At 39.1% G+C, this 24,286-nt stretch overlaps 1 protein-coding gene across 1 annotated transcript; it reads left to right on the top strand.

Annotated features, from left to right (window-relative positions):
- Positions 1-22: 22 nt before the first annotated feature.
- Positions 23-24,286, top strand: FUNDC2 (FUN14 domain containing 2). The gene is made up of 5 exons (XM_012661587.1): positions 23-285; positions 4,535-4,685; positions 14,657-14,732; positions 20,628-20,759; positions 23,767-24,286. The coding sequence occupies exons 1-5, from the start codon at positions 153-155 to the stop codon at positions 23,842-23,844; spliced, it is 570 nt and encodes a 189-aa protein (XP_012517041.1). The 5' UTR covers positions 23-152; the 3' UTR covers positions 23,845-24,286.

Raw genomic sequence — 24,286 nt, 5'->3', positions numbered from 1 at the left:
GAGGCTTTCTGCGCACGCGCGTCTCGGCGCGTCTGCTGGGCGGGGCTGCGGGCCTGTGACGCCCCCCGCTGAGTCTTGTGGCGCAGCTGCTTGTGGGAACAGGAAGCTGCAGCCGCGGGCCCAGCCCGTCCTCTTCCGCTGCCGCCTTGGGGATGGAAACATCTGCCCCACGTGCCGGAAGCCAGCTGGTGGCGACGACAGCGCGCCATTCCATGTCCTACAACGCCGGTTTTCTTCGAGTGCCCTCGCGAGACGAGCTCGCCGAAATGGCCGCCTCCGGTCAAGGTAAGGATGGGCGGGCGCGCGCGTGGTCGCCGCGGCTGGCGCAGCCAGGAGCCGCCTTCCTGGGCTCCGGAAGGGGAAGGGCTCCGCGCCTGCCAGTCCCAGCCGAACTCCTTCAGGAGCCAGATAGGCGCAGGGGCGGGGAGGGAGCCCAGGACTCACCCCAGGCTCAGCCGCTCCCAAGGTCATGCGCCGGGCTGGGGCCGAACCGCCTCGGGTGTCGTCTCCAGTCTAGCTCACCCAGCCTTCCGGCGCCGCCCCTAACAACTAAAGCAGGAGACATTCCGTCCCTGTTTTCGGAAGCGGTCTGACTCCTTGAGACTAGCTTCTTTGTCCCTTTGGACGTTCATCTCAAATGCCTCACAGGCGTCATTATGTGTGAAACTGCGTTATTGGGTTTGAAAAACTAGCACACATGGGGATAGTACTTTGAAATAGTCGTTTCGTTAGTCGGCGCGGTCAAAGGAAGATTCCTTGTAATTCGCAGTGGAGTACATCTTTAAATTATGCTTCGTATCCTATTTTGAATGCTTAAACTGTATTTAATTCAGTACTGGCTCACAGGATCCAACTGCTAAACAGAGCCATCATTGAAAATTCAATTATATAAACTTATATTAAAAATAAAGACAGGAAAATATTCGAAACTCATTACTTCTTTATTACTTACTATGTTTTATTCCCTATACTAACTCTTGAGGTGGTTTATATCTATCGTGTCTGTGAAGGAGATACCACAGTACGGTGGGCTACTATGCAACTCTTCCCAATTCTGGGTTCAGTGATGTAACAATTCAGTGATGTCATGCTCATGGTGAACGAATACACCATGGAAGTTGGTATATACTACAGATCAGCTCTTGCCCAAATCCGGTTGTTAAACATTTACTAGCACACCATTGAATTTAGACCACTCTTAAGGAGTTGGAATGTGCAATGTGACAGTTACATATTTTCCCCCAGAGCACACTGCTCTCATTGATTTAAAATGTATATAGGTTGATCAGGTAATTTGCACCTAGGAAATTGATACGTTTTGAGGTTAACGTGAATTTCAATCCTTATCATAGTGATGATCACATAATACTGTGTGATCATTGATTTCCTAGGCCCATAAATGTAGCTAATGACTTTTGTCTATCATAGTGCTTAGCAGTGTTTGATGAATGAAGTTGGGTGAACCAGATGTCTCTGATTTAATCCTCCTTTTGACTGGAACCACCTATTGAGCTAAGGAGCTTGGTCAGATTACATTAAAACAAAACTGAAAACTCATTCTTATTTTCAGTGATACTCTTCAACCCAGGGAGAGAGTTTCTTCTTTGACATAGTAATGTTTTGTTGTTAAATTAGAAAATATTAAACTGCCTGTGAGGCCATAGAGGACCCAGTTCCTCAAACATCCATATTTTGGTTCTGCTAAATTGGGATCTATGATCTATCTTGAATAAATTCTTGAATTATATTTTGTATATGGTATAAAGTAGAGGTTGAAAGTTTTTTCTTTAATATGAGTATCTAGTAGTTATAACACCATTTGTTGAAAAGACTTTCTTTTCCCCCATTGAATTACCTTGATGCCATGTTATTAACAATCAAATGACTATATGTGTGGATCTATTTCTGGCCTCTGTATCCTCTTCCATTGTTATATTTGTGTATCCTTTAGGTCATTTCAGCACTGTGTTGAATGCCATAGCTTTATAAATCTTGCAATTAGGTAGCTGTATATATGTCTTGAAATTCCTTGAACTTTTCTCTTCCCCCAACCCCTGCCAAGATTATTTTGGCTGCTTGTGGCACTTTCTTTTTTTTCCTAAATGATTGCAGCAATAACTCCAAGTCCACATGGTCTTTTTTCAGTGTGACTTTGATATTCTTCCCTCCAAGAGCTGGGGTCTGTATTCCCTCTTCATGAATCTGGGTTGGACCTTGTGACTGCTCCTACGGAATGTGGTGCAAGTAACACGACATTTCCCCTCTCCCTTTCTTGCGACAGTCACCTCCTGAACTAAGCTACCTTGCTGTAAGGAAGCCTAGTCTAACCCACATAGAAGAAGCCTATGTCTTCAGATGATTCCAGACCCTGTCTTGTAAGTGTTCCAGCTACAGCCTCAGACATTGTGGAACAGACACACAAGCCCTAATGCTGTGACCAAATTCCTTATCCACAGAATCTGAGAGCATAATAAATGATTGTTTTGCTCCATGAAGTTTTGGAGTAATTTGTTGTACAGCCATAGTAACTGGAATACTACTCTAGATTGTACTTGCACATAAATTTTAGAACCAGCTTGTCAATTACATAAACACTTTTTGATTGGGATTTTATTGGATCCGTGTATCAATATGGAGAGAATGAACATCTTAAAAATACTGACTCTTGCAAAACAAACAGACACAGTATATTTCTCCATTTAGGTCATCTTCAGTTTCTCTCTACAGTATTTTGTAGTTTACAGTGTTGAGGTCTTGTGCATCTTTCATTAAATTTATTCCAATGTAATTTTTTGCAATTAAAATTGTTTTCAAATCCATCATTTCTAATACATAGAAATTCAACTGACTCTTATATTGGTCTTGTATCCTGTGACCTTGCTAATTCAGTTGTTAGTTCTAGTAGCTTTTTGTAGATTACTTTCGGTTTTCTATACACACAATTATTTGCCAATAAAAGTAGTTTTATTACTGTACCTCTTTTCTCATCTCTTTGCCTTTTATTTCTTCTTTGTTGCACTGGCTAAGACCTCCAGTACAGTGGTGAATAGAAGTATTTAATAGATTTTATGGGAAATTGTTCCATAGTTCACTCTTATGTATGATATTAACTGTACATTTTTCATAGATTAAGATAATGGAATGTCAGCAATTTACCATTCAAAGCAATTTACTGTAAAAAGGACACCAAATGATCAACTTCATCTGACATGGAGTCTCTATGATCCTTTCTCACACAATGTTGAGCAAACAATGAAAAATTACTACTACCCATGCAAAGGGTAGTAGTAATCAGACTGATGAAGTTCCTGTCTATTTCTATTTCCTAATTTTCATGCTGATTTTGTTTTCTTTGACCTACAGATTATTTAGAAGTGTATTGTTTAATTTCTATATATTTTAAATCTCACAAGATATTATTATTTTGTGCAGTAAAGGTTTATCTACCTATTTACCTATTCCTTTCTGCATTTCCAAACTTCCATCTGGCATCATTTTCTGTCTGCCTGAATAACTTTAGTCTGCCTCTTCGAACGTTCGTTACTTCTATCTCATTCTTTCCAATCTGGAGCTCCAGTTACATATATATTTAACCCTTTGACCATTTCTTGAACATTCTTATTTGCTTATTTCAGCATATTGATCGTCTTTGGTTCTGCTTCTATTTTCTTTTCATTTTTTTTTCCTTTATGTCGCTTTGCCTTTGCATGGGTAGCAGTAATTTTTTATTGTTTGCTCAACATTGTGTGAGTAAGGATCATAGAGACTCCATGCCAGATGAAGTTAATCATTTGGTGTCCTTTTTACAGTAAATTGCTTTGAATGGTAAATTGCTGACATTCCTTTATCTTAAGACAGTATGTTTTCAGGGAAATAGGGTTGGGTATAGTAGGTAAGCTTGAGATTATCTTCCCTTGGAGAAAGGGATTAGACATTTTGTTAATTCTTTGTCTCTTGGGTTAATCACTTAACTTCTGAGGCTTCATTGCTTAATTATAAAATTGGGTTAGTAAGTACCTACCTTTTCTGTGGATTTAATTAAATATACATGTTTATTGCTTAGCATATTGCCTGGTGAATAGTGAGAGCTCAATTAAACATTACCTCTTTATTATCACTGGAGATCCACATAGTACTGAGAATTTGTGGGCTACTGAATAGTATTGAGTTACTCCTGAAGAGAAGAGGCAAATGAAGAAAATGTTTCATTTAGGATGCATCATTAAGCATTACTGGCAGTTTTTCATAGGTCCTTTTGGTTATTTTTAAATTTGAGAGGAAAAACTAGAGGACTAATTCTAGATTTTTTAGGGTTTTTTTCCCTGTAACACAGACATTAGTATTAGTTGATTTTAGTCTGATTTTCCAAAATTGCAACCCAATTTCAGAGTTAATTTGCTATTTAAAAAGAATATTTAGAGGTTTTATATTACATCTATCTCTGTTTCTTTAAAAATCCCTTAATCTAGTTAGGAGTGGTAGTGATTTATTACAGAAGTAAATATTTTCTTATTTTGTATCTTAATTCTTATAGGAAACTTTGAGGGAAATTTTGAGTCACTGGACCTTGCAGAATTTGCTAAAAAGCAGCCATGGTGGCGCAAGCTGTTTGGGCAGGAATCTGGGCCTTCAGCTGAAAAGTATAGCGTGGCAACCCAGCTGTTAATTGGAGGTGTCACTGGATGGTAAGTGTTGTGAAAGATGTCCAGTGTCTTTTGTGCATGGTTTAGTATTATAGTTATAGGTACCATCTTCTTTAACCAATGAAGAAAACACATTGACTTTTCGTGAAATTCGTCACTTAACGTGTAGCATTTATCTAAACATCATGTTAAAGTATATTCAGTGGTTACACATAGTATATACTACATGCAAGGCATTGCTTTAAGTATTTATATAGATATCTCATTTCTTTCTTACAACAACTCTGGAATTTGTGCTGTTATTATCTATACTCATTTTAAAGCAACTGAGGCTCAGAAAGATTAACTTGCCCAAGGCCACATAGCTAGTAAGTGGTGGAATAGGAGCTAGCTACTTAATTACCTATGTTACATGATAATGTGTCACACCTTATGGTTTCATTTGTAATAAATTCAAAAAATGTTCATAGCAAATTTAGTAAGTGAATATCGAATGCATCAATCTTATAAACTATTTACATTTGAAAATTTTTATTGTACAATATAACACAAATATAGAACAGTGTATATAACAAGTATATATTTTAACAAATACTTACAGAATGAACACCTAAGTAAGAACCACTCAGGTTAAAAAAAATAATGGCTAGCACCCCAGAAACTCTAGAGATTGTTAAGCAATTATTTCCTTGCTTTTCTTTGTAGTTTTAATACCAATTCTGTCACTAAATAATATATTGTATTTTCCAACTTTAAGTAGATGCACTCAGTATGTATTCTTCTGAGTTTTGTTTTATTTGTTCAACTTAATGTTTTGTATATTCAACCATGTTGTGTGTAGTTGTAGTTTCTTCGTTTTCATTTGTATTTAGAATTCCATTGTGTGACTATACGACAGTATATTTATCCAGTTGATGACTGACATTTGAGCTGTTTCAATTTTTGGCTAATGAAAACAATGCTGGGCTGGGCGCATTGGCTCACGCCTGTCACACTCTGAGAGGCTGAGGCGGGAGGATTGCTTGAGCTCAGGAGTTCAAGAGTAGCCTGAGCAAGAGCGAGACCCTGTCTCTACTAAAAATAGAAAAAATTAGCCAGGCTTGGTATTGCACTCCTGTAGTCCCAGCACTCCTGTAGTCCCAGCTACTCGGGAGACTGAGGCAGGAGGATCACTTGAGCCCAGGAGTTTGAGGTTGATGTGAGCTAGACTGACACCACAGCATTCTAGCCCGGGCAATAGAGTGAGACTCTGTCTCAAAACAAAACAACAAAAAAAAAACAATCCTGATATGAACACTCTTAAATTTCCCACTGTATATATGCATACATTTCTGTAGAGTCTATACCTAGGAATTGCTAGGTTGTAGGGTATAAGTATCTTGAGCTTCACTAGATAATGTCATACCATTTGCTAGAAGTAGTTGTAATAGTTTATATACTCCCAACAAGGACTGAGTGTTCCTGTTGCTCTACATTCTTGCCAGAACTTGGTTTTGCTAGACTGTTAAATTTTTGCCAGTCTGGAAATTAGGTAGTGGTATTTCATTGTGGTTTTCATTCACATTCCCCTGAGTAGGGGTGAAATTGAGCAACTTTTACATGTTCATTGACTATTTGGATCTCCTCTTTGATTAAGTTCCATTCTAATCTTTTTTTCTATGAAGTCATTCTTTGTCTTACTGAGTTGTAAGAGTTCTTTATATATTTTGTTTATTTTCCTTAAGTCAGGGTCTTGCTCTGTTGCCCGGGCTAAAGTGCAGTGCCATCATGATAGCTGACTGACACCTCAGACTCCTGGGGTCAAGTGATCCTCCTGCCTCAGCCTCCTGAGTAGCTGGGATTACAGGCATGTACCACCACACTCAGCTAATTTTTTGTAGAGACAGGATCTCACTATGTTGATCAGGCTGATCTCAAACTCCTGGCCTCAAGCAATCCTCCCACCTTGGCCTCCCAAAGTGCTAGAAATACAGGCATGAGCCACTGCGCCTGACCCACATCTTTATATATTTTGAATATCAGGCCTTTGTTGGTTGTATGGATTACAGGTGTTCACTCATTTTGTGGTTATCTTTTCATTTGCTTTATGGTATCTTTTGATGAACTGAAGATCTTATTTTTAATATGGTCAATTTTACTAATCTTTACCTTAATGGCTAGTGATATAACTATAGATTACTTTGCATTTTCTAGACTCTTTTATGATGTAATTGTACAGTATATACTCTTTTTCTGGCTTCTTTCATTCAACATAATAATTTTGAGATTCATCTGTGCTTTTTTGTGTATCAGTAATTCATTCCTTTTTATTGCTCAGTAGTACTCCATTGTATGGATATGCCACAGTTTGTTCCTCTGTTCCCCTTTGAAGGATATTTGGATTTTTTCCACTTTTTGGGTATTACAAATAAAACTGCTATGAACATTTGTGTACAAGTCTTTGTATTTTACATATGCTTTCATTTCTTTTGGGTAAATACCTAGGAATAGTATGGCTAGATCATATACTAAATGAAGGTTTTAACTTTGTAAGTACTTGCCAGTTTTTTTTAAAGTGCCTGTATCATCTTACATTTCCACCGGCAATGTGTGAGGGTTCCAGTTCCTCCACATCATCACTAACACTCGGTATTATCTTTTTGGTTCACATTCTAGTGGGTGTGAAGTTGTATCTCATTGTGGTTTTAATCTGCATTTCCCTAATGACTAATGATGCTGAGCATTTTTATGGGCTTATTTTTTTTTTGCCATCCATGTATCTTTGGTAACTTGTCTGTTCAGATCTTTTCCCCATGTTTTTATTTATTTTTATTGGGTTGTTGATTTTCTTTCATTACTGAGTTGTGAGAGTTCTTTATACTCTGGATACCAGTCTTATATCAGATATGTGATGTGGAAATATATTCTTCCAGTCTATGGGCTTTTCATTGTCTTAACAGTGTCTTTTAAAGAGTAGAAGTTCTTAATCTTGAAGTGCAACTCTTTCTTTTATAGTTCCAGCTTTTGGTGTCATGTCTGAGAATATTTGCCCAATCCAGGGCCACCAAGATTTTCTCCTTTGTTTTTTTCTGGATGGTTTATAGGTTTAGATTTTACATTTAGGTCCATGATCCATTTTGATTTACCCTTCCTTACTTCCTTCATCCCTCCCTCTCTCTGTTCCTTCCTTTCTTTTTTCCTTCCATTTATATTTACTTACTTACTTAATCACTACCATTTCATAAATGAATAATTTACTCTTTGTGTATGGTTCAAGGTAGGGATCCAAGTTATGTTTTGTTTTTGCATATGGATATCTAGTTTTACCCACATGATTTGTTGGAAACACTGTCCTTTTTTCCACCGTATTTATACCTATGTCAAAAATCAATCAACTATATGTCTGTTCCTGAGTTCTATGTACTTACTGTTAAATTGATCTAGGTGACATTATCACATTGTTTCGATTACTGTAACTTTATAATAAGTCATGAAATTAGGTAGGGTAAATCTTGAAACTTTGTTCTTTATCAAAGCTATTTTGAGTATTCTAGTTACTTAGCATTACCATATGAATTTTAGAATCAGCTTGCTGCCAGCGTCTGCCAAAAGCCTGATGAGATTTTGACTGTGATTGCGTTGATCCATAAACATTGGTATATTTCTTTATTTGTTTAGGTTTTCTTTACTTTCTCAGCAGTGTTTTGTAGGTTTTATACATCTTATATATCAAATTTATCCCTAAGTATTTCATATTTTTGATGTTATTATAAATGCTATTACTTTAAAATTTTCAGTTTCCCATTGTTCATTGCTTGTACAGTATATAGAAATGCAGTTGATTTTTTTTTATATTGATCTTGTATATTGCAGTCTTGCTAATGTCACTTATTAGTTTACAGAATTCAGGGGTCCCCAAGACCACTGTCATGTTTGATAATTCTGTAGGAGGATTCACAGAACTCAGAGCTGTTCTACTCAGGTTTATAATTTTTTTTACAGCAAAAGAATACATATTAAAATCAGTCAGGGAAGAGGCACATGGGATAGAGTCCAAGGAGTTCAATGTGTGGAATTTCCACTTGTCCTCTCCCTGTGGAGCCTTTATATTGAAACTGGGTTTCTTGTAGGCAGCCTATGAAAATCCACTTTGACAATCCCTTTATTTTAATTAGGATGGCTAGATCATTCATACTGAAGTTTATTTTCTAAACTTTTTTTAATTGGCTAGTAAAAATTATACATATTTGTGGTATATATGATGTTTCGTTATATGTATACATTGTGAAATGGCTAAATCAAGGCATTTAACATATGCATTACCTCACATACTTACCATGTTTTTGTGGTGAGAACACTTAAAATCTACTGTCTTTGCAATTTTCAAATATATAATACGTTCTTATTAACTGTAGTTACCATGATGTACGTAGATCTCTTGAACTTATTCCTCCTGTCTAACTGAAATTTTGTGTCTTTGACCAACATCTCCCCAGACTCCCTATATCCCTCACCCTCCCCCCCCTCTGGTAACCACCATTCTACTCCCTGTTTCTATGAGTTCGACTTTTTTCACTCTACATATGAGAGGCAGTAGGTATTTGTTCTGTGTCTGGCTCATTTCATTTAACATAATGTCCTCTAGTATCATCCACGTTGTCACAAATGAGAGTATTTCCTACTTTTTTCTGCTTGAATAGTATTCCATTATGTCTGTGTATATGTGTGTGTATGTGTATATATATATGTATACATACATATATACACATATAGAGCACATTTTCTTTATTCATTCATCTGTTGATGGATACTTAGGTTGATTACATATCTTGGCTATTGTGAATAATGCTACAATAAATAGGGAATGTAGACATCTCTTCAACATACTAGTATTATATCCTTTGGATATATGTATATACCCAGTAGTGCAATTGCTGGATCACATGGTAGTTTTTTTTTTGAGACAGAGTCTCACTGTGTTGCCCGGGCTAGAGTGCTGTGGCGTCATCCTAGCTCACAGCAACCTCAAACTCCTGGGCTCAAGTGATCCTCCTGCCTCAGCCTCCCGAGTAGCTGGGACTACAGGCATGCGCCACCATGCCCGGCTAATTTTTTCTATATATTTTTAGTTGTCCAATTAATTTCTTTCTATTTTTAGTAGAGACGGGGTCTCGCTCTTGCTCAGGCTGGTTTCGAACTCCTCAGCTCAAACAATCTGCCCGCCTCGGCCTCCCAGAGAGCTAGGATTACAGGCATGAGCCACTGTGCCCGGCCCACATGGTAGTTTTATTTTAGTTTTCTGAGGAAGCTCTGCACAGTTTTCCATAATGGCTATACTAATTTACATTCCCACCAATAGTGTGCAAGGGTTCCTTTTCTCCACATCCTCCCCAACATTTATCATCTCTTGTCCTTTTGATAATAGCCATTCTAACAGGTGTGAGATGATATCTCATTGTGGTTGTAATTTGCATTTTCCTTATGATTAGTGATGTTGAGCATATTTTCATATACCTTACCTGTTGGCCATTTTTATGTCTTCTTTTGAGAGAGGTCTGTTTAGGTCCTTTGCCCATTTTTTAATTGGGTTATATTTTTACCGTTGAGTTGTTTGAGTTCATTATGTATTTTGGATATTAGCCTTTTATCAGATGTATGGTTTGAAAATATTTTCTCCCATTCTGTAGATTTTCTCTTCATTCTGTTGATTGTTTCCTTTACTGCGAAGAAACTTTTTAGTTTGATACAGTCCCATTTGTCTATTTTTGCTTTTGTTGCCTTTGCCTCTGGAGTCATAGCCAAAAAAACTTTGTCCAGACCAATGTCATGGAGCTTTTCCCCTATGTTGTCTTCTAGTAGTTTTGTAGTTTAAGGTCTTATGTTTAAGTCTTTAATCAATTTTGAGTTGATTTTTGTATATTGTATGAGATGAGAATCTAATTTTATTCTTCTACATGTGGATATCCAGTTTTCCCTGCAGCATTTATTGAAGACTGTCCTTTCCCCATTGTGTGTTCTTGGCTCTTTTGTCAAAAATCAGGTGGTTGTAAGTATGGATTTATTTCTGGGTTCTCTATTTCCTTGGTCTGTATATATGTTTTTATGCTAATACCATGCTGTTTGGTTACTATAGCTTTGTAGTGTATTTCAAAATCAGGTAGTGTGATGCCTCCAACTTTGTTCTTTTTCCTCAAGATTGCTTTGGCTCTTTGGAGTCATTTGTGATTCCATATGAATTTTAGGATTGTTTTTTCTATTTCTGTGAAAAATGTCATTGGAATTTTGATTTGGATTGCATTGAATCTGTAGATTGCTTTGGGTAGTGTGGACATTTTAACAATAGTAATTCTTCAATCAGTGAACATGGAATATCTTTCCATTTATTTGTCTGCAATTTCTTTTATCGATGTTTTATAGTTTTCAGTGTACAGATATTTCTCCTTGGTTAGATTTATTCCTAAGAATTTTTTTTTTGGTAGCTATCGTAAAAGGGACAAGTTTGTTTTTGTTATTATTGAGTTCAGATTTATCATCTTAGTATTCCATCTGTTCTTTGTTTCCTTTTTGTACTTTGTTTTGGATCAAGTGTGAGAGTGTGTATGTGTGTGTGTATATATAACATAAATATATATTTGTATACATATATAATTTTTAATGAGGTGAAATTCACGTAAAACTAACCATTTTAAAGAGGAAAATTCAGTGGCATTTAGTATATTCACAGTGTTGCACAATCACCATCTCTCTGTAGTTTCAAAACATTTTCATCACCTGCAAATGAAACTGAGTACCCACTGAGCAGTTACTTCACATTTCCTTTCCCCAGTCGCTGGCAACCACCAGTCTGCTTTCTGTCTCTGTGGATTTACCTATCGTGTATATTTTATAAAATAAAATCATACAATATGTGAACTTCTGTGTCTGGCTTCTTTTACTTAGTGTAATGCTTTTGAAGTTCATCCATGTTATAGTGTATATCACTACTTCATTCCTTTTTATAGCTGAATAGTATTCCACTGTATGTATATGCTACAATTTGTTTATCCATACGTCCATTGGTGAACATTTGGGTTGTTTCTACCTTTCAACTGTTGTGAATAATGCTGCTATGAACATTAGGTACAAGTATTTATTTGAGTACCTGTTTTCAGGTCTTTTTTGGTATATATCCAAGAGTGGAATTGCTGGTTCACATGATAATTCTATGTTTACTTTTTTGAGGAACCATCTAACTGTTTTCCACAGTGGCTGCACCATTTTACAGTCCCACTAGCAACGTATGAGGGTTTCAGTTTCTTTGCATTTCACTGACACTTGTTTTCCATTTTTTTGTTTGCTTTTTTAAAGCCATCCTGATTAAGTGGTATGTCATTGTGTTTTTCATTTGTATTTCCCTGACTACTAATGATATCCAGCATCTTTCATGTGCTTTTTGGCCATTTGGATATCTTCTTTGGAGAAATGTCAATTGAAGTCCTTTGCCCATTTTTTAATTGGGTTGTTTGTCTTTTTGTTGTTGAATTGTAGGATTTGTGTATATATTCTGCATACTAGAGCCTTACCAGACATATTATTTGGAAATATTTTTTTCTGTTCTCTAAGTTATCTTTTCACTGTCTTGATAATGTTCATTGATGCACAAAAGTTTTTAATTTTGATGAAGTCCAGTTTATTTCTTTCTCTTATTGATTGGATCACGTATTTTTCATTCACATATTTTTAATTTTGTTTCTGTCCTTTGTTGACTTATTAGCTATAATTCTTCATTTTGTAATTTTAGTGGTTGCTTTAGCATTTATAGGATACAACTTTTATTTATCACAGTCTGCCTTCAAAAATGTTATACCGCTTCACATATAGTAAACAGAATGCTTCCATTTCTTCCTTCCCCTTTTGTTTTTATTGCCCTACACTTTACTTTTACACGTGTTATAAATCCATAATACATTCTTATTTTTGCATTAAATATTGAATTCTTATAGTTTTTAATGAGAAAGAAGCCCTTCATATTTACCCCCATAGCTTACATTTCTTGTGCTCTTCATATGCCTTTGTGTGGATCCACATTTCCATCTGGTATCATTTTCCTCTGCCTGAAAGATGAAAGGCTTCTTTAACATTTCTTGTATTGCTGGTCTACTGAGATGAGTTTTTTTCAGTTTTTATTTGTCTGAGAAAAGTCTTCATTTCATCTTTCTTTTTGAAAGATGTCAAAAGCTGCTGTAGGTCAAATGAGATGAAGATTGAGAAGCGAATGCTAGCATTTGGCAAGGTCAAGATCAGTGTTAACCTTGATAAAAATAGTTTCATTGAAGTGATGGGACAAAAGCCTGCTTGGAGTGAGTTTTAGATGACGAATACAGAGGACAATAGAGATAGCAAATATAGACAGCCCTTAAGTAGTTTTGCTGTAAAGGGTAGCAGAGGAAAGGGAAGGTGGCTGGAGAAGAATAGGAGTCGAGGGAGGATTGTTTCAACAATGATTAATAATCACAGCAAATTCGTATTCAGCAATGAACAAAATCTTTGCCCTCATGAAGCTTACATTTTAGTACAGGGTGGGGGCAGGAAGATAGACAATAATAAAGAAACAATTCAACATATTCAAAATGGCATTATCTCTTCCTTCAGCCCCCTCTGCCTTTTCCTCTGCTTCTCTTCCTTGTTTTTATATCATAAAAAATACCACCTGCTGTCCACCTAGTCATTCAGGACAGAATCCTGTCCCTTATCCCCTGCAACCACTCTGTCCTTAAACTCAGGAAGGTTTTATTTATTTTCCTTCTCTACTTTCATCCTCCCCCTTTAATCCTTTCTCCACAACATAGCCAAGAGACATCTTTAAAAAATACACCTGGATAGAGCTGGAATGCATTCTACTAAGTGAGGTATCCCAAGAATGGAAAGACAAGCACCACATGTACTCACCATCAAACTGGTATTAACTGACATAAATGCACATATAAGAATAACATCTATTGGATGTTGGGGGGAAGGGGGAGGAGGGAGGAGGGGACGGGTATTTGCATACACAAAGAGTGCAATGCGCACCACCCGAAGGATGGACATATTGAAAACTCAGATTTGGGGGAGGGCAAGGGCAACATACGTAACCTAAACATCTGTACCCCCATAATATGCTGAAATAAAAAAAAATATACAGTGTGGGCTGAGCGCGGTGGCTCATGCCTGTAATCCTAGCACTCTGGGAGGCCGAGGCGGGCAGATTGTTTGAGCTTAGGAGTTCGAGACCAGCCTGAGCAAGAGCGAGACCCCGTCTCTACTAAAAAAAATAGAAAGAAATTATCTGGACAACTAAAAATATATAGAAAAAATTAGCCGGGGATGGTGGTGCATGCCTGTAGTCCCAGCTACTCGGGAGGCTGAGGCAGTAGTATGGCTTGAGCCCAGGAGTTTGAGGTTGCTGTGAGCTACAATGACGCCACAGCACTCTAGCCCGGGCAACAGAGTGAGACTCTGTCTCAAAAAAAAAATACAGTGTGGGGGCCAGGCACGGTGGCTCATGCCTGTAATGCTAGCACTCTGGGAGGCCAAGGCGGAAGGATCGCTTGAGCTCAGGAGTTTGAGACCAGCCTGAGCAAGAGTGAGACCCTGTCTCTACGAAAATTAGAAAAAATTAGCTGAGTTTGGTGGTGCCTGCCTGTAGTCCCAGCTACTTAGAAGGCTGAGACAGGATTGCTTGAGCCCAGGAGTTTGAGGTTGCAGTGAGCTATGATGATGCCACTGCATTGTAGCCAGGGCAACAGAGGTAGACACTATCTCAAAAAACAAAACAAAACAAAAAACCATCGTGGGAGCTTTCAGAGATCTTCTCAAGTCCACAAAATTAGTACATGGTAGAGCCAAGATTTAATTTCCTTATGTCATGATCCTCTTGGGGCTGGCTTTATGTAGGGGGTAGGAAGGAGCTGGATCATCTCAAGGTAAGAAGGATATGAACATTGCCAGAAAAGCATGTTTGTGTGTATCCAACAGCCCGTCAACTTGTCTGATGTTGGTTTGTTTTTTTGTAGGTGTACAGGGTTCATATTCCAGAAGGTTGGAAAGTTGGCTGCAACAGCTGTGGGAGGTGGATTTTTTCTTCTTCAGGTCTGTATGTCAAATGTTCTTAGATGTTTGGAAATTCCACTTGCCAATTAAGGAATGTGGTGTGGGGAGTTGTAATATAGTCCTGGCTATATCATACTAGAATAGCCTTTGCACTTGTTTTCATGTACTATTTTAAATGCTTGTGACTACTCGAGTCAAATTTTATCATTTATACTGATAAATGTGATTTACTAGTACATATTCCCTGTCTTAGCTCACTTAACAGAGTTTTTAAGACTAATTGAGATATTAAGCAGATGTGATTTCAAAAATACAGTGTGCAGGCCAGGTGTGGTGGCATGGTCCTATAATCCTGGCCTGTAGTCCCAGCGCTTTGGGAGGCTGAGACAGGAGGATTGCTTGAGCCCAGGAGTTCGGGGCTGTAGTGAGCTATGATTATGCCACTGTATTCCAGCCTGGGTGACAGAGCAAGACCCTTTCTTAAAAAAGAATTCAAAAATGCAAGTGCCCTGTGATACGATTTACTCTCATATGCTAATATGTATAGGGAACATTGAGCATTTGATGAGAAATGAGGATGAAATGACAGTATAGTCAGATGTCCTCTGCTATCTCTTTGGCCCCTAGTTTATTTCAGAACTAGTGAGTGCTGGTTCTCTGAGGCTTCTCTAGGAGAGACTAACAAAGCAAGGCTTGAAAAAGGGAGCAGCTTCTTCAAAAACAAAAGAAAACAGACCTTTAATTGTATTGGGCACATGTTTCTTAGCTCTATAGCATTGGTGTTCAAACTTGGTTCCACACTAGAATCGCCTGGGAGTTTTTTTTTTTTTTTTTTTTTTTTTTTTTATTTCAGCATATTATGTGGGTACAGATGTTTAGGTTACGTATGTTGCCCTTGGTCCCCTCCACAAAGTCCGAGTTTCAAATATGTCCATCCTTCGGGTGGTGCGCATTGCACTCCTTGTGTATACAAATACCCGTCCCCTCCTCCCTCCTCCCCCCCCCTCCCGCCGCCCTTCCCGTGGTACAGATGATTAGGTTAGGTGTGTTGCCCTTGGTTCCCGCCTGGCAGTTTTAAGAAAACACTGATGTGTGCCACCCCTCTCCCCAGTATGATTTCACTGGTAGTAGGCATGATCTTGCATCGGAACATTTAAAACTCCTGAGGTGATTCTAATGTGCACCAGTGTGTAGAAACTGCTGTGCTGTAGGAGCCATAACATGTTGAATGGTGCCACAGTCTCCGAATTCATAGCCCTTCGTCTCTTCCCACAGTTGGCATCCCTGATTTTGGCAAGGTAAGTTCTGCATTAGCACCAGGATTGGACTGAGTTTTCCAGATGGGTCAGGTGAAAATGAAATGTGTGGAAGAAGGAAGCTGGTAACTGGCTGAAGCTGGGTTGAATATAGTATCACTGCATAACTAATTCTCTCAAACTTAATGGCTTCAAATAACAATCATTTTACTATCTCTCACAGTTACAGGAGTTTGGGAGGGTTAAGGTGGGCACTTGTGGCTCATGTGGTTACAGGCAGATGATGGCTGGCGTCAGATGAGCAGAGGATTGGGGCAGGTCTGGACTGGCTGGGCCTCTTTGTCTCTCTCTCTCTCCTTCCCTCCTTCCCTCCTTACCTCTTTCTCCATAGTTTCAGAGCTGCTCCTTCATATGGTCCCTGTGCTTGGGCCGGTTTAGGCTTTCTCACACCACTGTGACCTCAGGACTCCTAAGCACAGTGCTCCAGAAAAATGGTGAAAGTTGCACCTCCTTTCTTGCCCTAGCCTCGAAGGTCATGCAGCATCACTTTTCCTGGCCCCCTCCCTGTGGGCTTGTTTGCAGCTGCTCTGTTTCTGGACAGGCGTGGGCCTCCCTCCTTACACCTCTCTCTTCTTCCTCTTGCTTCTTCATGTGGAAGTGCAATGACAGTTATATCATTGTTATTTCCCCTACACCCTGCCCCAAATGTCATAAATGTCTTAATATTGCTTTGAAATGTCTTAATTTGAGTGTGCCCTCTGTTTCTTTTGGGGGCCTTGACTCACAGAAGTAATTGGTATTGGAAGAGTCTCTAGGATGGACCTTCAAAATGAGATTCTGGTGATGGATAAGTCCAATATTCAAGGAGTACATGGATGCCTCCTTGCTAGGGGAGGTGGGACATAGGGAATCTTTGGTGAGCTCTCATGTTATCTGTCACCATACGGGTGAGGGTAGGGGGCAAGCATGACATTGGGAGATCCTTTAATTAGACTTGTCAATTACTTAAAAAAATCCAGTTGAAATTTTTATTGGAATTGCATTGGAACCATACAGTTAAATTGGGGAAGAATTAATATCTTTTATGATATTGAATCATCTATCTGTGAACATGAGTTTTCTCTCCAATTTTTAGGTATTTAATGTTTTTGAATAGGCTTTTATTTATTTTTCCATATAGTTCTTATACATCTGTAATTCAGTTTTATTTCTGGATATATTATAACTTTAGTTGCTCTCCTGGATGATGTTTTTAACACTACACATTCTGGCGGGGTATGGTGGCTCACACCTGTAATGCTAGCACTGTGGTAGGCCGAGGCAGGTGGATTGCTTGAGCTCAGGAGTTCGAGACCAGCCTGAGCCAGAGCGAGACCCCGTCTCTACTAAAAATAGAAAAAATTAGCTGGGCATGGTGGTGCCTACCTATAGTCCCAGCTACTCCAGAGGCTGAGGCAGAAAAAATTAGTTGGGTGTGGTGGTGCCTGCCTGTAGTGCCAGCTACTCCAGAGGCAGAGGCAACAAAAACAAAAAAAAAAACCTACACATTCTAACTTATGCTGGTGTGTTGAAATATAGTTGATATTTTATATTTGTTACAGTCAGCCATGTTGCTAAAGTCTCTTATTTCTGATTTGTATTCTTTTTTTTTTTTTTGAGACAGAGTCTCACTTTGTCGCCTGGGCTAGAGTAGAGTGCCATGGCATCAGCCTAGCTCACAGCAACCTCAAACTCCTGGGCTCAAGCAATCCTCCCACCTTAGCCTCCCATGTAGCTGGAACTACAGGCACACACCACCATGCCTGGCTAATTTTTTCTATTTTAGTTGCCCAGCTAATTTTTTTTTTTCCTGTTTTTAGTAGAGACAGGGTCTCGCTCTTGCTCTGGCTGGTCTTGAACCCCTGATCTCAAACAGTCCTCCCGCTTCGGCCTCCCATAGTGCTAGGATTACAGGTGTGAGCCACCGCGCCCAGTCTTGTTTGGGATTATTTGGGTTTTTGTCTATAAAATCATATTGTCTGTGAACAATGATATTTTTCCTTCACAGTCTTTATGAATTTAATTGCTTTTGCTTACCAAGCCATAGGTAATTTCCACCACTTTTTGAAGCTTTCCAGCCCATGTGCACAGCCCACAGGCACCAGTGTTCTGATTTCGATCACTGTGGAACAGCAACACTTGCGGGTAATGTGCCAGTTTTTAATGTATTCAATTCCCTGTACCTGTTCCTGCTCTAATGGAAGCATGATGTTAATCTTTGCCAGTAGAGGGCGCTAGAGGACCTTGCAGGGGGAAGGGGCTTTCTTTTCCCAGTTCAGGTGTTGTATGTTTTGCTTCTTTGCGCCTGCAGTACAGTTGGCCACTGATGGCATAGAGAGCAGGAAATCACCTCACAGTCCTGGCCTGAGCCATGCAGGGGACTTTACCCCCACTGGTACTGCTTTTGCACCTTTGTAAAAAAATCTATATAGACAAAGATGTCTATAAATAGGGACAGTTTTACTTTTTCCTTTCCAATCTGGATGACTCTTAATTTCTTTTCTTGCTTTCTTGCCTTATTGCATGGACTGTGACTTCACTTCTGGTGAGATGTTGAACAGGAGTGGAGTAGGTGGACATCTTTGTCTTGTTTTCAGTATTCATTCTTTCACCATTATGTACATTGTTAGCTGTTGGGTTTTTTGTATATGTCCTGTATCAAGTTGAGGAAGTTCCCCTCTTTTCCTCTTTTTCTGAGAGTTTTATCATGAATTTGTGTTGAATTTTGTCAAATGTATTTTGAGGCTAGGCCAGGTGATACTGCAGGAATAATAGGAAGCACACCACCAGTTTAGTTTGGTGCTTTCAATTCTGGTCTTCTCCAATCTGCCTGTTGCTCTTTTCTTATCAGAGCCCTCAAATAGCTGTTCCATGTATTCTGTTGGTTTAATAGCACAATTCTGTGGGAGAAACAGGGTAGAATAAATGAACGAGAACCTTCATTTAGCATACAAAGTTTGATATTCAACTGGGTTCCTGCAATAAAGTAGTTTGTTCTTTTTAGTATTAAGTAATTCTATTGTATAAAGATGACAGAATTTGTTTATCTATTCATATATTGATGAACTTTTGTGTTGTTTCCAGTTATTGACTCTTATAAGTAAAGCTACTATGACAAGAGCTGCCATTCTGGAGGTAGCGTAATAGCATGTGTAGTTTCAGTGTGGGTAGATGATGCCAGATCGTTCTCTTAAAATACTCTCAGTTAATACTCTTAGTAAGAGTATATGAGTGTCTATTTCCCCACATCCTTACCAACACTCAATATTTTCAGTCTTTTAATTTTATCCAATCTGATAAAAAATAATAGCTCATTTTAATTTGTGTTTCTGTGATTACTTATGAAATCAAACTTTTTCTTAGCCACTTCTGTGAATTGCCTTTCCCCAATTTTCAAGTGGATTTTTTTCTTTCTGATCTCTATAAGAGCTTTACTTTTTTATGAGTATTAATGTTTTATGGTACACATTGCAAATATTTCCTCTAGCCCATTCGGGTAACTGGTTGGTGGTGCCATTAACTAAAGTAGGAACTAGGGGAAGAGCAACAATGCAGGAGGAAACTCTAGAAAGTTGAAGAGTTCCAGTTTTAGCTATTTTGGGATATCCATGTAGATATGACTTATCAAAAATTTGGTAGAGAGAAAAGATATTTATGGGATATTGACTGATGGCCTATAATCAGTTTTATCCTGTTCATGTTTCCTTGATGAAATTGTTTTCACTGAGTTTTAGTGTTTTTGTGCTATAGGTATATTTGGATGTGCTTTTCCTTACATGTCTGTCCCCTTATATGAAGTTGCTCATGAGAAATCTCTGGGACCACATGCTAGATTTCTTTCTGAGCAACTGGTATCTTTCTTCCTGTTGAGCAACAGTGATTACTATCTGACAGCCTTGCTCTGTTCACATTGCCAAGAAACTTAGTCACTCACAGGCACATCAACTTCTCAGAGATGCTCTGTGGAAACATTGGTGTGTTGTAAGTGCCATCTCTTCACCTTATATCTTGACCTCTCTACCCTTATTTTCATTACCTTTTTTTTTTTTTTTTTGAGACAGAGTCTTGCTCTGTTGCCTGTGCTAGAGTGCCATGGCGTCAGCCTAGCTCACAGCAAGCTCAAACTCCTGGGCTCAAGTGATCCTCCTGCCTCAGCCTCCCAAGTAGCTGGGACTACAGGTGTGCGCTACCATGCCCGGCTAATTTTATCTTTTTTAGTAGAGATGGAGTCTTGCTCTTGCTCAGGCTAGTCTTGAACGCCTGACCTCAAGCGATCCTCCTGCCTCAGCCTCCCAGAGTGCTAGGATTACAGGTGTGAGCTGCTGTACCCGGCCATACCATTTTATTTTTAAGCTAACTTAAAACTTTGCAAGGGAGTGTGTGTGTAAGATTACAAGTAAATTAAAATAATTGCTAGCAGTTATTTACAGTGCCAGACATAGGGCCTGGCGCATAGAGTGGATGCTGAGTAGATGATGAGTGAATGCCATGTTTGTACAAAGAATCAGATGGCAAATGTCTCCAAATATGGACAGTCAGAAGGGTTTTGACAGTCTGCTTCATGATGTATCCTAACAAAGAGATACAGCAATCCTGTGGTTCTTCTCATTTCTTATTGTCATTGTTGTTGAAATTGTAGCTTGCAAACCATACTGGTTACATCAAAGTTGACTGGCAACGAGTAGAGAAGGACATGAAGAAAGCCAAAGAACAGCTGAAGATCCGTAAGAGCAACCAGATACCTACTGAGGTCAAGAGCAAAGCTGAGGAGGTGAGACTTGTTCATGTGCAGTATGTGAAGGGCACAGACAATTTTGTGTGTAAAAAATGGGCTAGACATACCAATATCTCAGTGATGGACAAGGCTTAAAGATTACAAGGTACTTGGAGTAATGAGATAAAAGCCTTAGTTAGTATATCTTTACTTCAGAGGCATTTTTTTTTTAAAGCTAGGTAATTAAAGTGTTTGGTGACCTTTGTCAGTGATGCAGACAATACTCGTCTCTGTATGTTTTTGGATTGATATTGAATCATATTTTGTCTCCATGCACATATATCTCTGAAACATCCATACTCTACTTTTTCTACACATAGGTAGCCCTGGAGTCAGCAAACTTTTTCTGTAAAGGGCCGGATAGTAAATATTTCCAGCTTAATAGGCTGTATGGTCTCTGTCACAATTACTTGACTCCACTGTGTAGTGTGAAAATAGCTGTAGATGATACGTAAACAAGTATGTGTGGCTGTGTTGCAATAAAACCTTATTTAAAAACAGGTTTGGCCCATGGGGCTGTATTTTGCTACCCCCTGATCTAGAGCACAAATCAGGTTAGATTATATTGTCTGGCGCTGGAGGAACAGGAGAAGTCTTTCCTCTTTAAAAGGGTGTATTTTGCTGCTGCTTTATTACTTTTAGGAATATGTCAAATGTCCTAAAGAAATAAGTGCACTGAACTAGGAAGAAATAAACCAGAATCAGAGTGTCAAGAAGGTGGCTAGTACCTTCTGTAGCCTGGAGTACCTTCTGTAGCCTAAGGTTCTGCCACTGGCTTTCTCTAGATTCACAGGGAAAAGAGTTCTCTTGTACTGAGTGGCTCTTCATGCTAGGCACTGGGGACTTAGAGGTAAATCAAAACAATCTTTGTCCTTGAGGCAGTCACACTCTAGTGTGGTAGTAGATGACAGAAAAAAGCAGTGACAGAAAAAAGTCATATAATCAAGTAGTATAGGTGGTAGTAGATGAGGTACTTGGCTTAAACATGGCAAAATAAATACATGCCTTTATCTGTACTTCATTCTGAAATATTTCTGAATGACGGTAACAAAGTATAAAAGGTTAAACCTGTAAGGATAAAGAGAATAGGAGAGGAACAGCAGTAGACAAGAAATTTCAGCAAATTTTTAGAAGTTGGAAAACAGATAGTTGAGTGGTAAATGACTTAGCAGAGTAGAAAAATACTGAACAGATGACAACCTAGCATCACCAGGTACATGGTGACAGTCTCTGTATGGTGGCAAGTAGTCACTCAAAGCTGGTGCCTTCCCAGAGTGGGAAGGTGGCAAAGGTGGGCAGCTACAGGAGCCCAGATGGTACTCCCTTCCTTCTGTCCCTCTTCCTCAATCTCCATGTTATGACAGTCACACTTTTTTATTTCACCAAAATGTTATTCAAATGTTCATAAAAGTAATGCACGATTGTTGAAAACTTTTTTAATAATATCAGAAGTATATATAATAATAAGGTTAATGTTTGACTAGAACCAACTGTTGACTCGCAGGGAGCTTGTTAGACACTAACCAAATGATTTGAAAGTGGTTCATTCCAGAAATATTTATGTTCCTGCTCCCGGCCCAGCACTGTCACAGTCCCTAGGGATATAGTGGCCAGTTCCTCCACTCACAGAGTCCATGGTCCGATTTGGGAAACAGGATGAAGATGATAATAAGTTCAGTGTTTAACAAAAAGCTGACTTCATTGAGAACAGTTTTAGTGGGGTGGTAGAGTTGAAAGCTGTACTATAGCAAGTTGAGGAAAGAGTAGGAAGTAAGAAAGTAAAAATAATAAAAACAATTATTTCAGGAATTTATATGATGTTTTTTCTTCCCCCCTGAGGGAAAATGGCAGAAGTGCCTCATTTGGGAAATGTGGAGGTCCAGGAGAATTAGGGGAGGTGGAAATGAGGCAGGAAGACATAGGCATATTGAGGGTGAGGGGACACTTGAGGGTTAGGAGACAGTGATCCAAAGAGGCTGGGGAATGTCGGTGTGAGTGGCTGAAGTGGTTTGGAGATGTAGTCCCTATACTTGAATTCAAGAAATGATCAGGTCAGGATGCTAGATGTGTTGTTCATGTGAACACTCTCTAAGGTGGAGGTTATACTTGTGAGAAAGGAAGTCTGAGCCACTTACCAAAGTTCTCTCTGAAATGCGGGTGGTGGTGGGAAGTGGCCAGGAGATTGATAGAGCACAGGCAAAGGAGCCATAAAGGGTGCCCAAGTATATGCTCTGAACCTCAGGTGAGTAGGAATTTTTGCTGGAAGGTAGAGGGGAGGCTGGAGGCTTTGGGAGTTTAAGAAAATAAGGACCTCACCTATTAATCATCCTTGGATGTAGTGAAGTGTGAGAATGAGAATTCATAGTCATCTACTTGAGAAGAAGTTTCAGAGGGAAATGGATGGGTGGATGGATGGGCAAGTGGACAGGCAGATGGATGGAGAGATTTGAGGGAGAGACTTCACAGAATAAGCAGCCTCCATTGGAGGGTAGATGCCAAAGAGAATGGAAGGAGCAAAATTGGAAACAATGAGAATTGCCCCTGTAATCAGTCTATTTAGTGCAGCTTCACTCTTTCCTCATAATTGTCCCCATGAACTCTCTGTCTTTGTTCCTATATAAACTCTCAGGTGAATCCCTTAGTTCTTTAAGTAGCATTACTAAAGACAGAATCAGAGGAGTTGCCCTTGACTTCTCATTCCCCATATGGCCATGACATCCAGTCACAAAGTCCTATCTCAAAAACATCTCTTGAATTTGATCACTCTTCACTAGCACCTCTGCCACTACCCTGTTTGAAAGAACCATTGTCTCTCAACTCCTGCCCTGCTTCCCATCAGGCTCCCTATAGTCTTATTCTCCCCACAGCAGCCAGTGGTCATATTCACATGTAAGTCAATTCATGGATTCCATCATCCTTTGGTAAAGTGCAAACTACTTACCTAATAGTTGAAGGGATTAACATCTTTAGCAAAATAACTCATTGTGGTATCTTCTATTCCCAGGTGGTTTCATTTGTGAAGAAGAATGTTCTGGTGACTGGGGGATTTTTTGGAGGCTTTCTGCTTGGCATGGCGTCCTAAGGAGGATGACTTCACTTCTGTTGTTCCTGGTTTTGTCCAGCCAGCAGCCTCTACACTCCATCATAGGACACCGAGTCTCTCCTCTTCCTCATCTTCTCCCGTGCCTTCCTCCCTGCCATGGCAATTCTGAATGGCTTCTATAGGCATCTGTTGGTACAAGTTATTACAGCCCTGCCACAAACTCGATGGTGGCGGAAGAGACAATAGACGTTAGCTCTCCTTCCAGTACACACCCCACTTGGCCAATCTGTAGGTCAGCAAGAATGTTCCTTTTCCTCCTACATAAGATACTTACCAGAACATGGTGCAAGCTGGTTCACCATGGAGGATGAGTGGATCCTCAAAGGTTGTCCCAAACTGTTGATTTGGAAAAGAAATAAGCATATAGCTTATTATGTGCTGCATGGAAAGGAACTGAATACATTTGCCTTTAAGCATGAAA

Source organism: Propithecus coquereli, unplaced genomic scaffold (genome assembly GCF_000956105.1).
Source record: "Propithecus coquereli isolate 6110/MARCELLA unplaced genomic scaffold, Pcoq_1.0 Scaffold720, whole genome shotgun sequence".
Lineage (NCBI taxonomy): Eukaryota > Metazoa > Chordata > Mammalia > Primates > Indriidae > Propithecus > Propithecus coquereli.
Note: the sequence above shows the minus strand (reverse complement) of the source record. Positions and strands in the feature narration are given on the sequence as shown.

Excerpts from the sequence above, each read along its gene's own strand:
- FUNDC2 (XM_012661587.1), top strand. The coding sequence starts at position 153 with ATGGAAACATCTGCCCCACGTGCCGGAAGCCAGCTGGTGGCGACGACA. Across the intron at positions 286-4,534 it reads AATGGCCGCCTCCGGTCAAG|GAAACTTTGAGGGAAATTTT; the intron begins GTAAGGATGGGC and ends TAATTCTTATAG. Across the intron at positions 4,686-14,656 it reads ATTGGAGGTGTCACTGGATG|GTGTACAGGGTTCATATTCC; the intron begins GTAAGTGTTGTG and ends GTTTTTTTGTAG.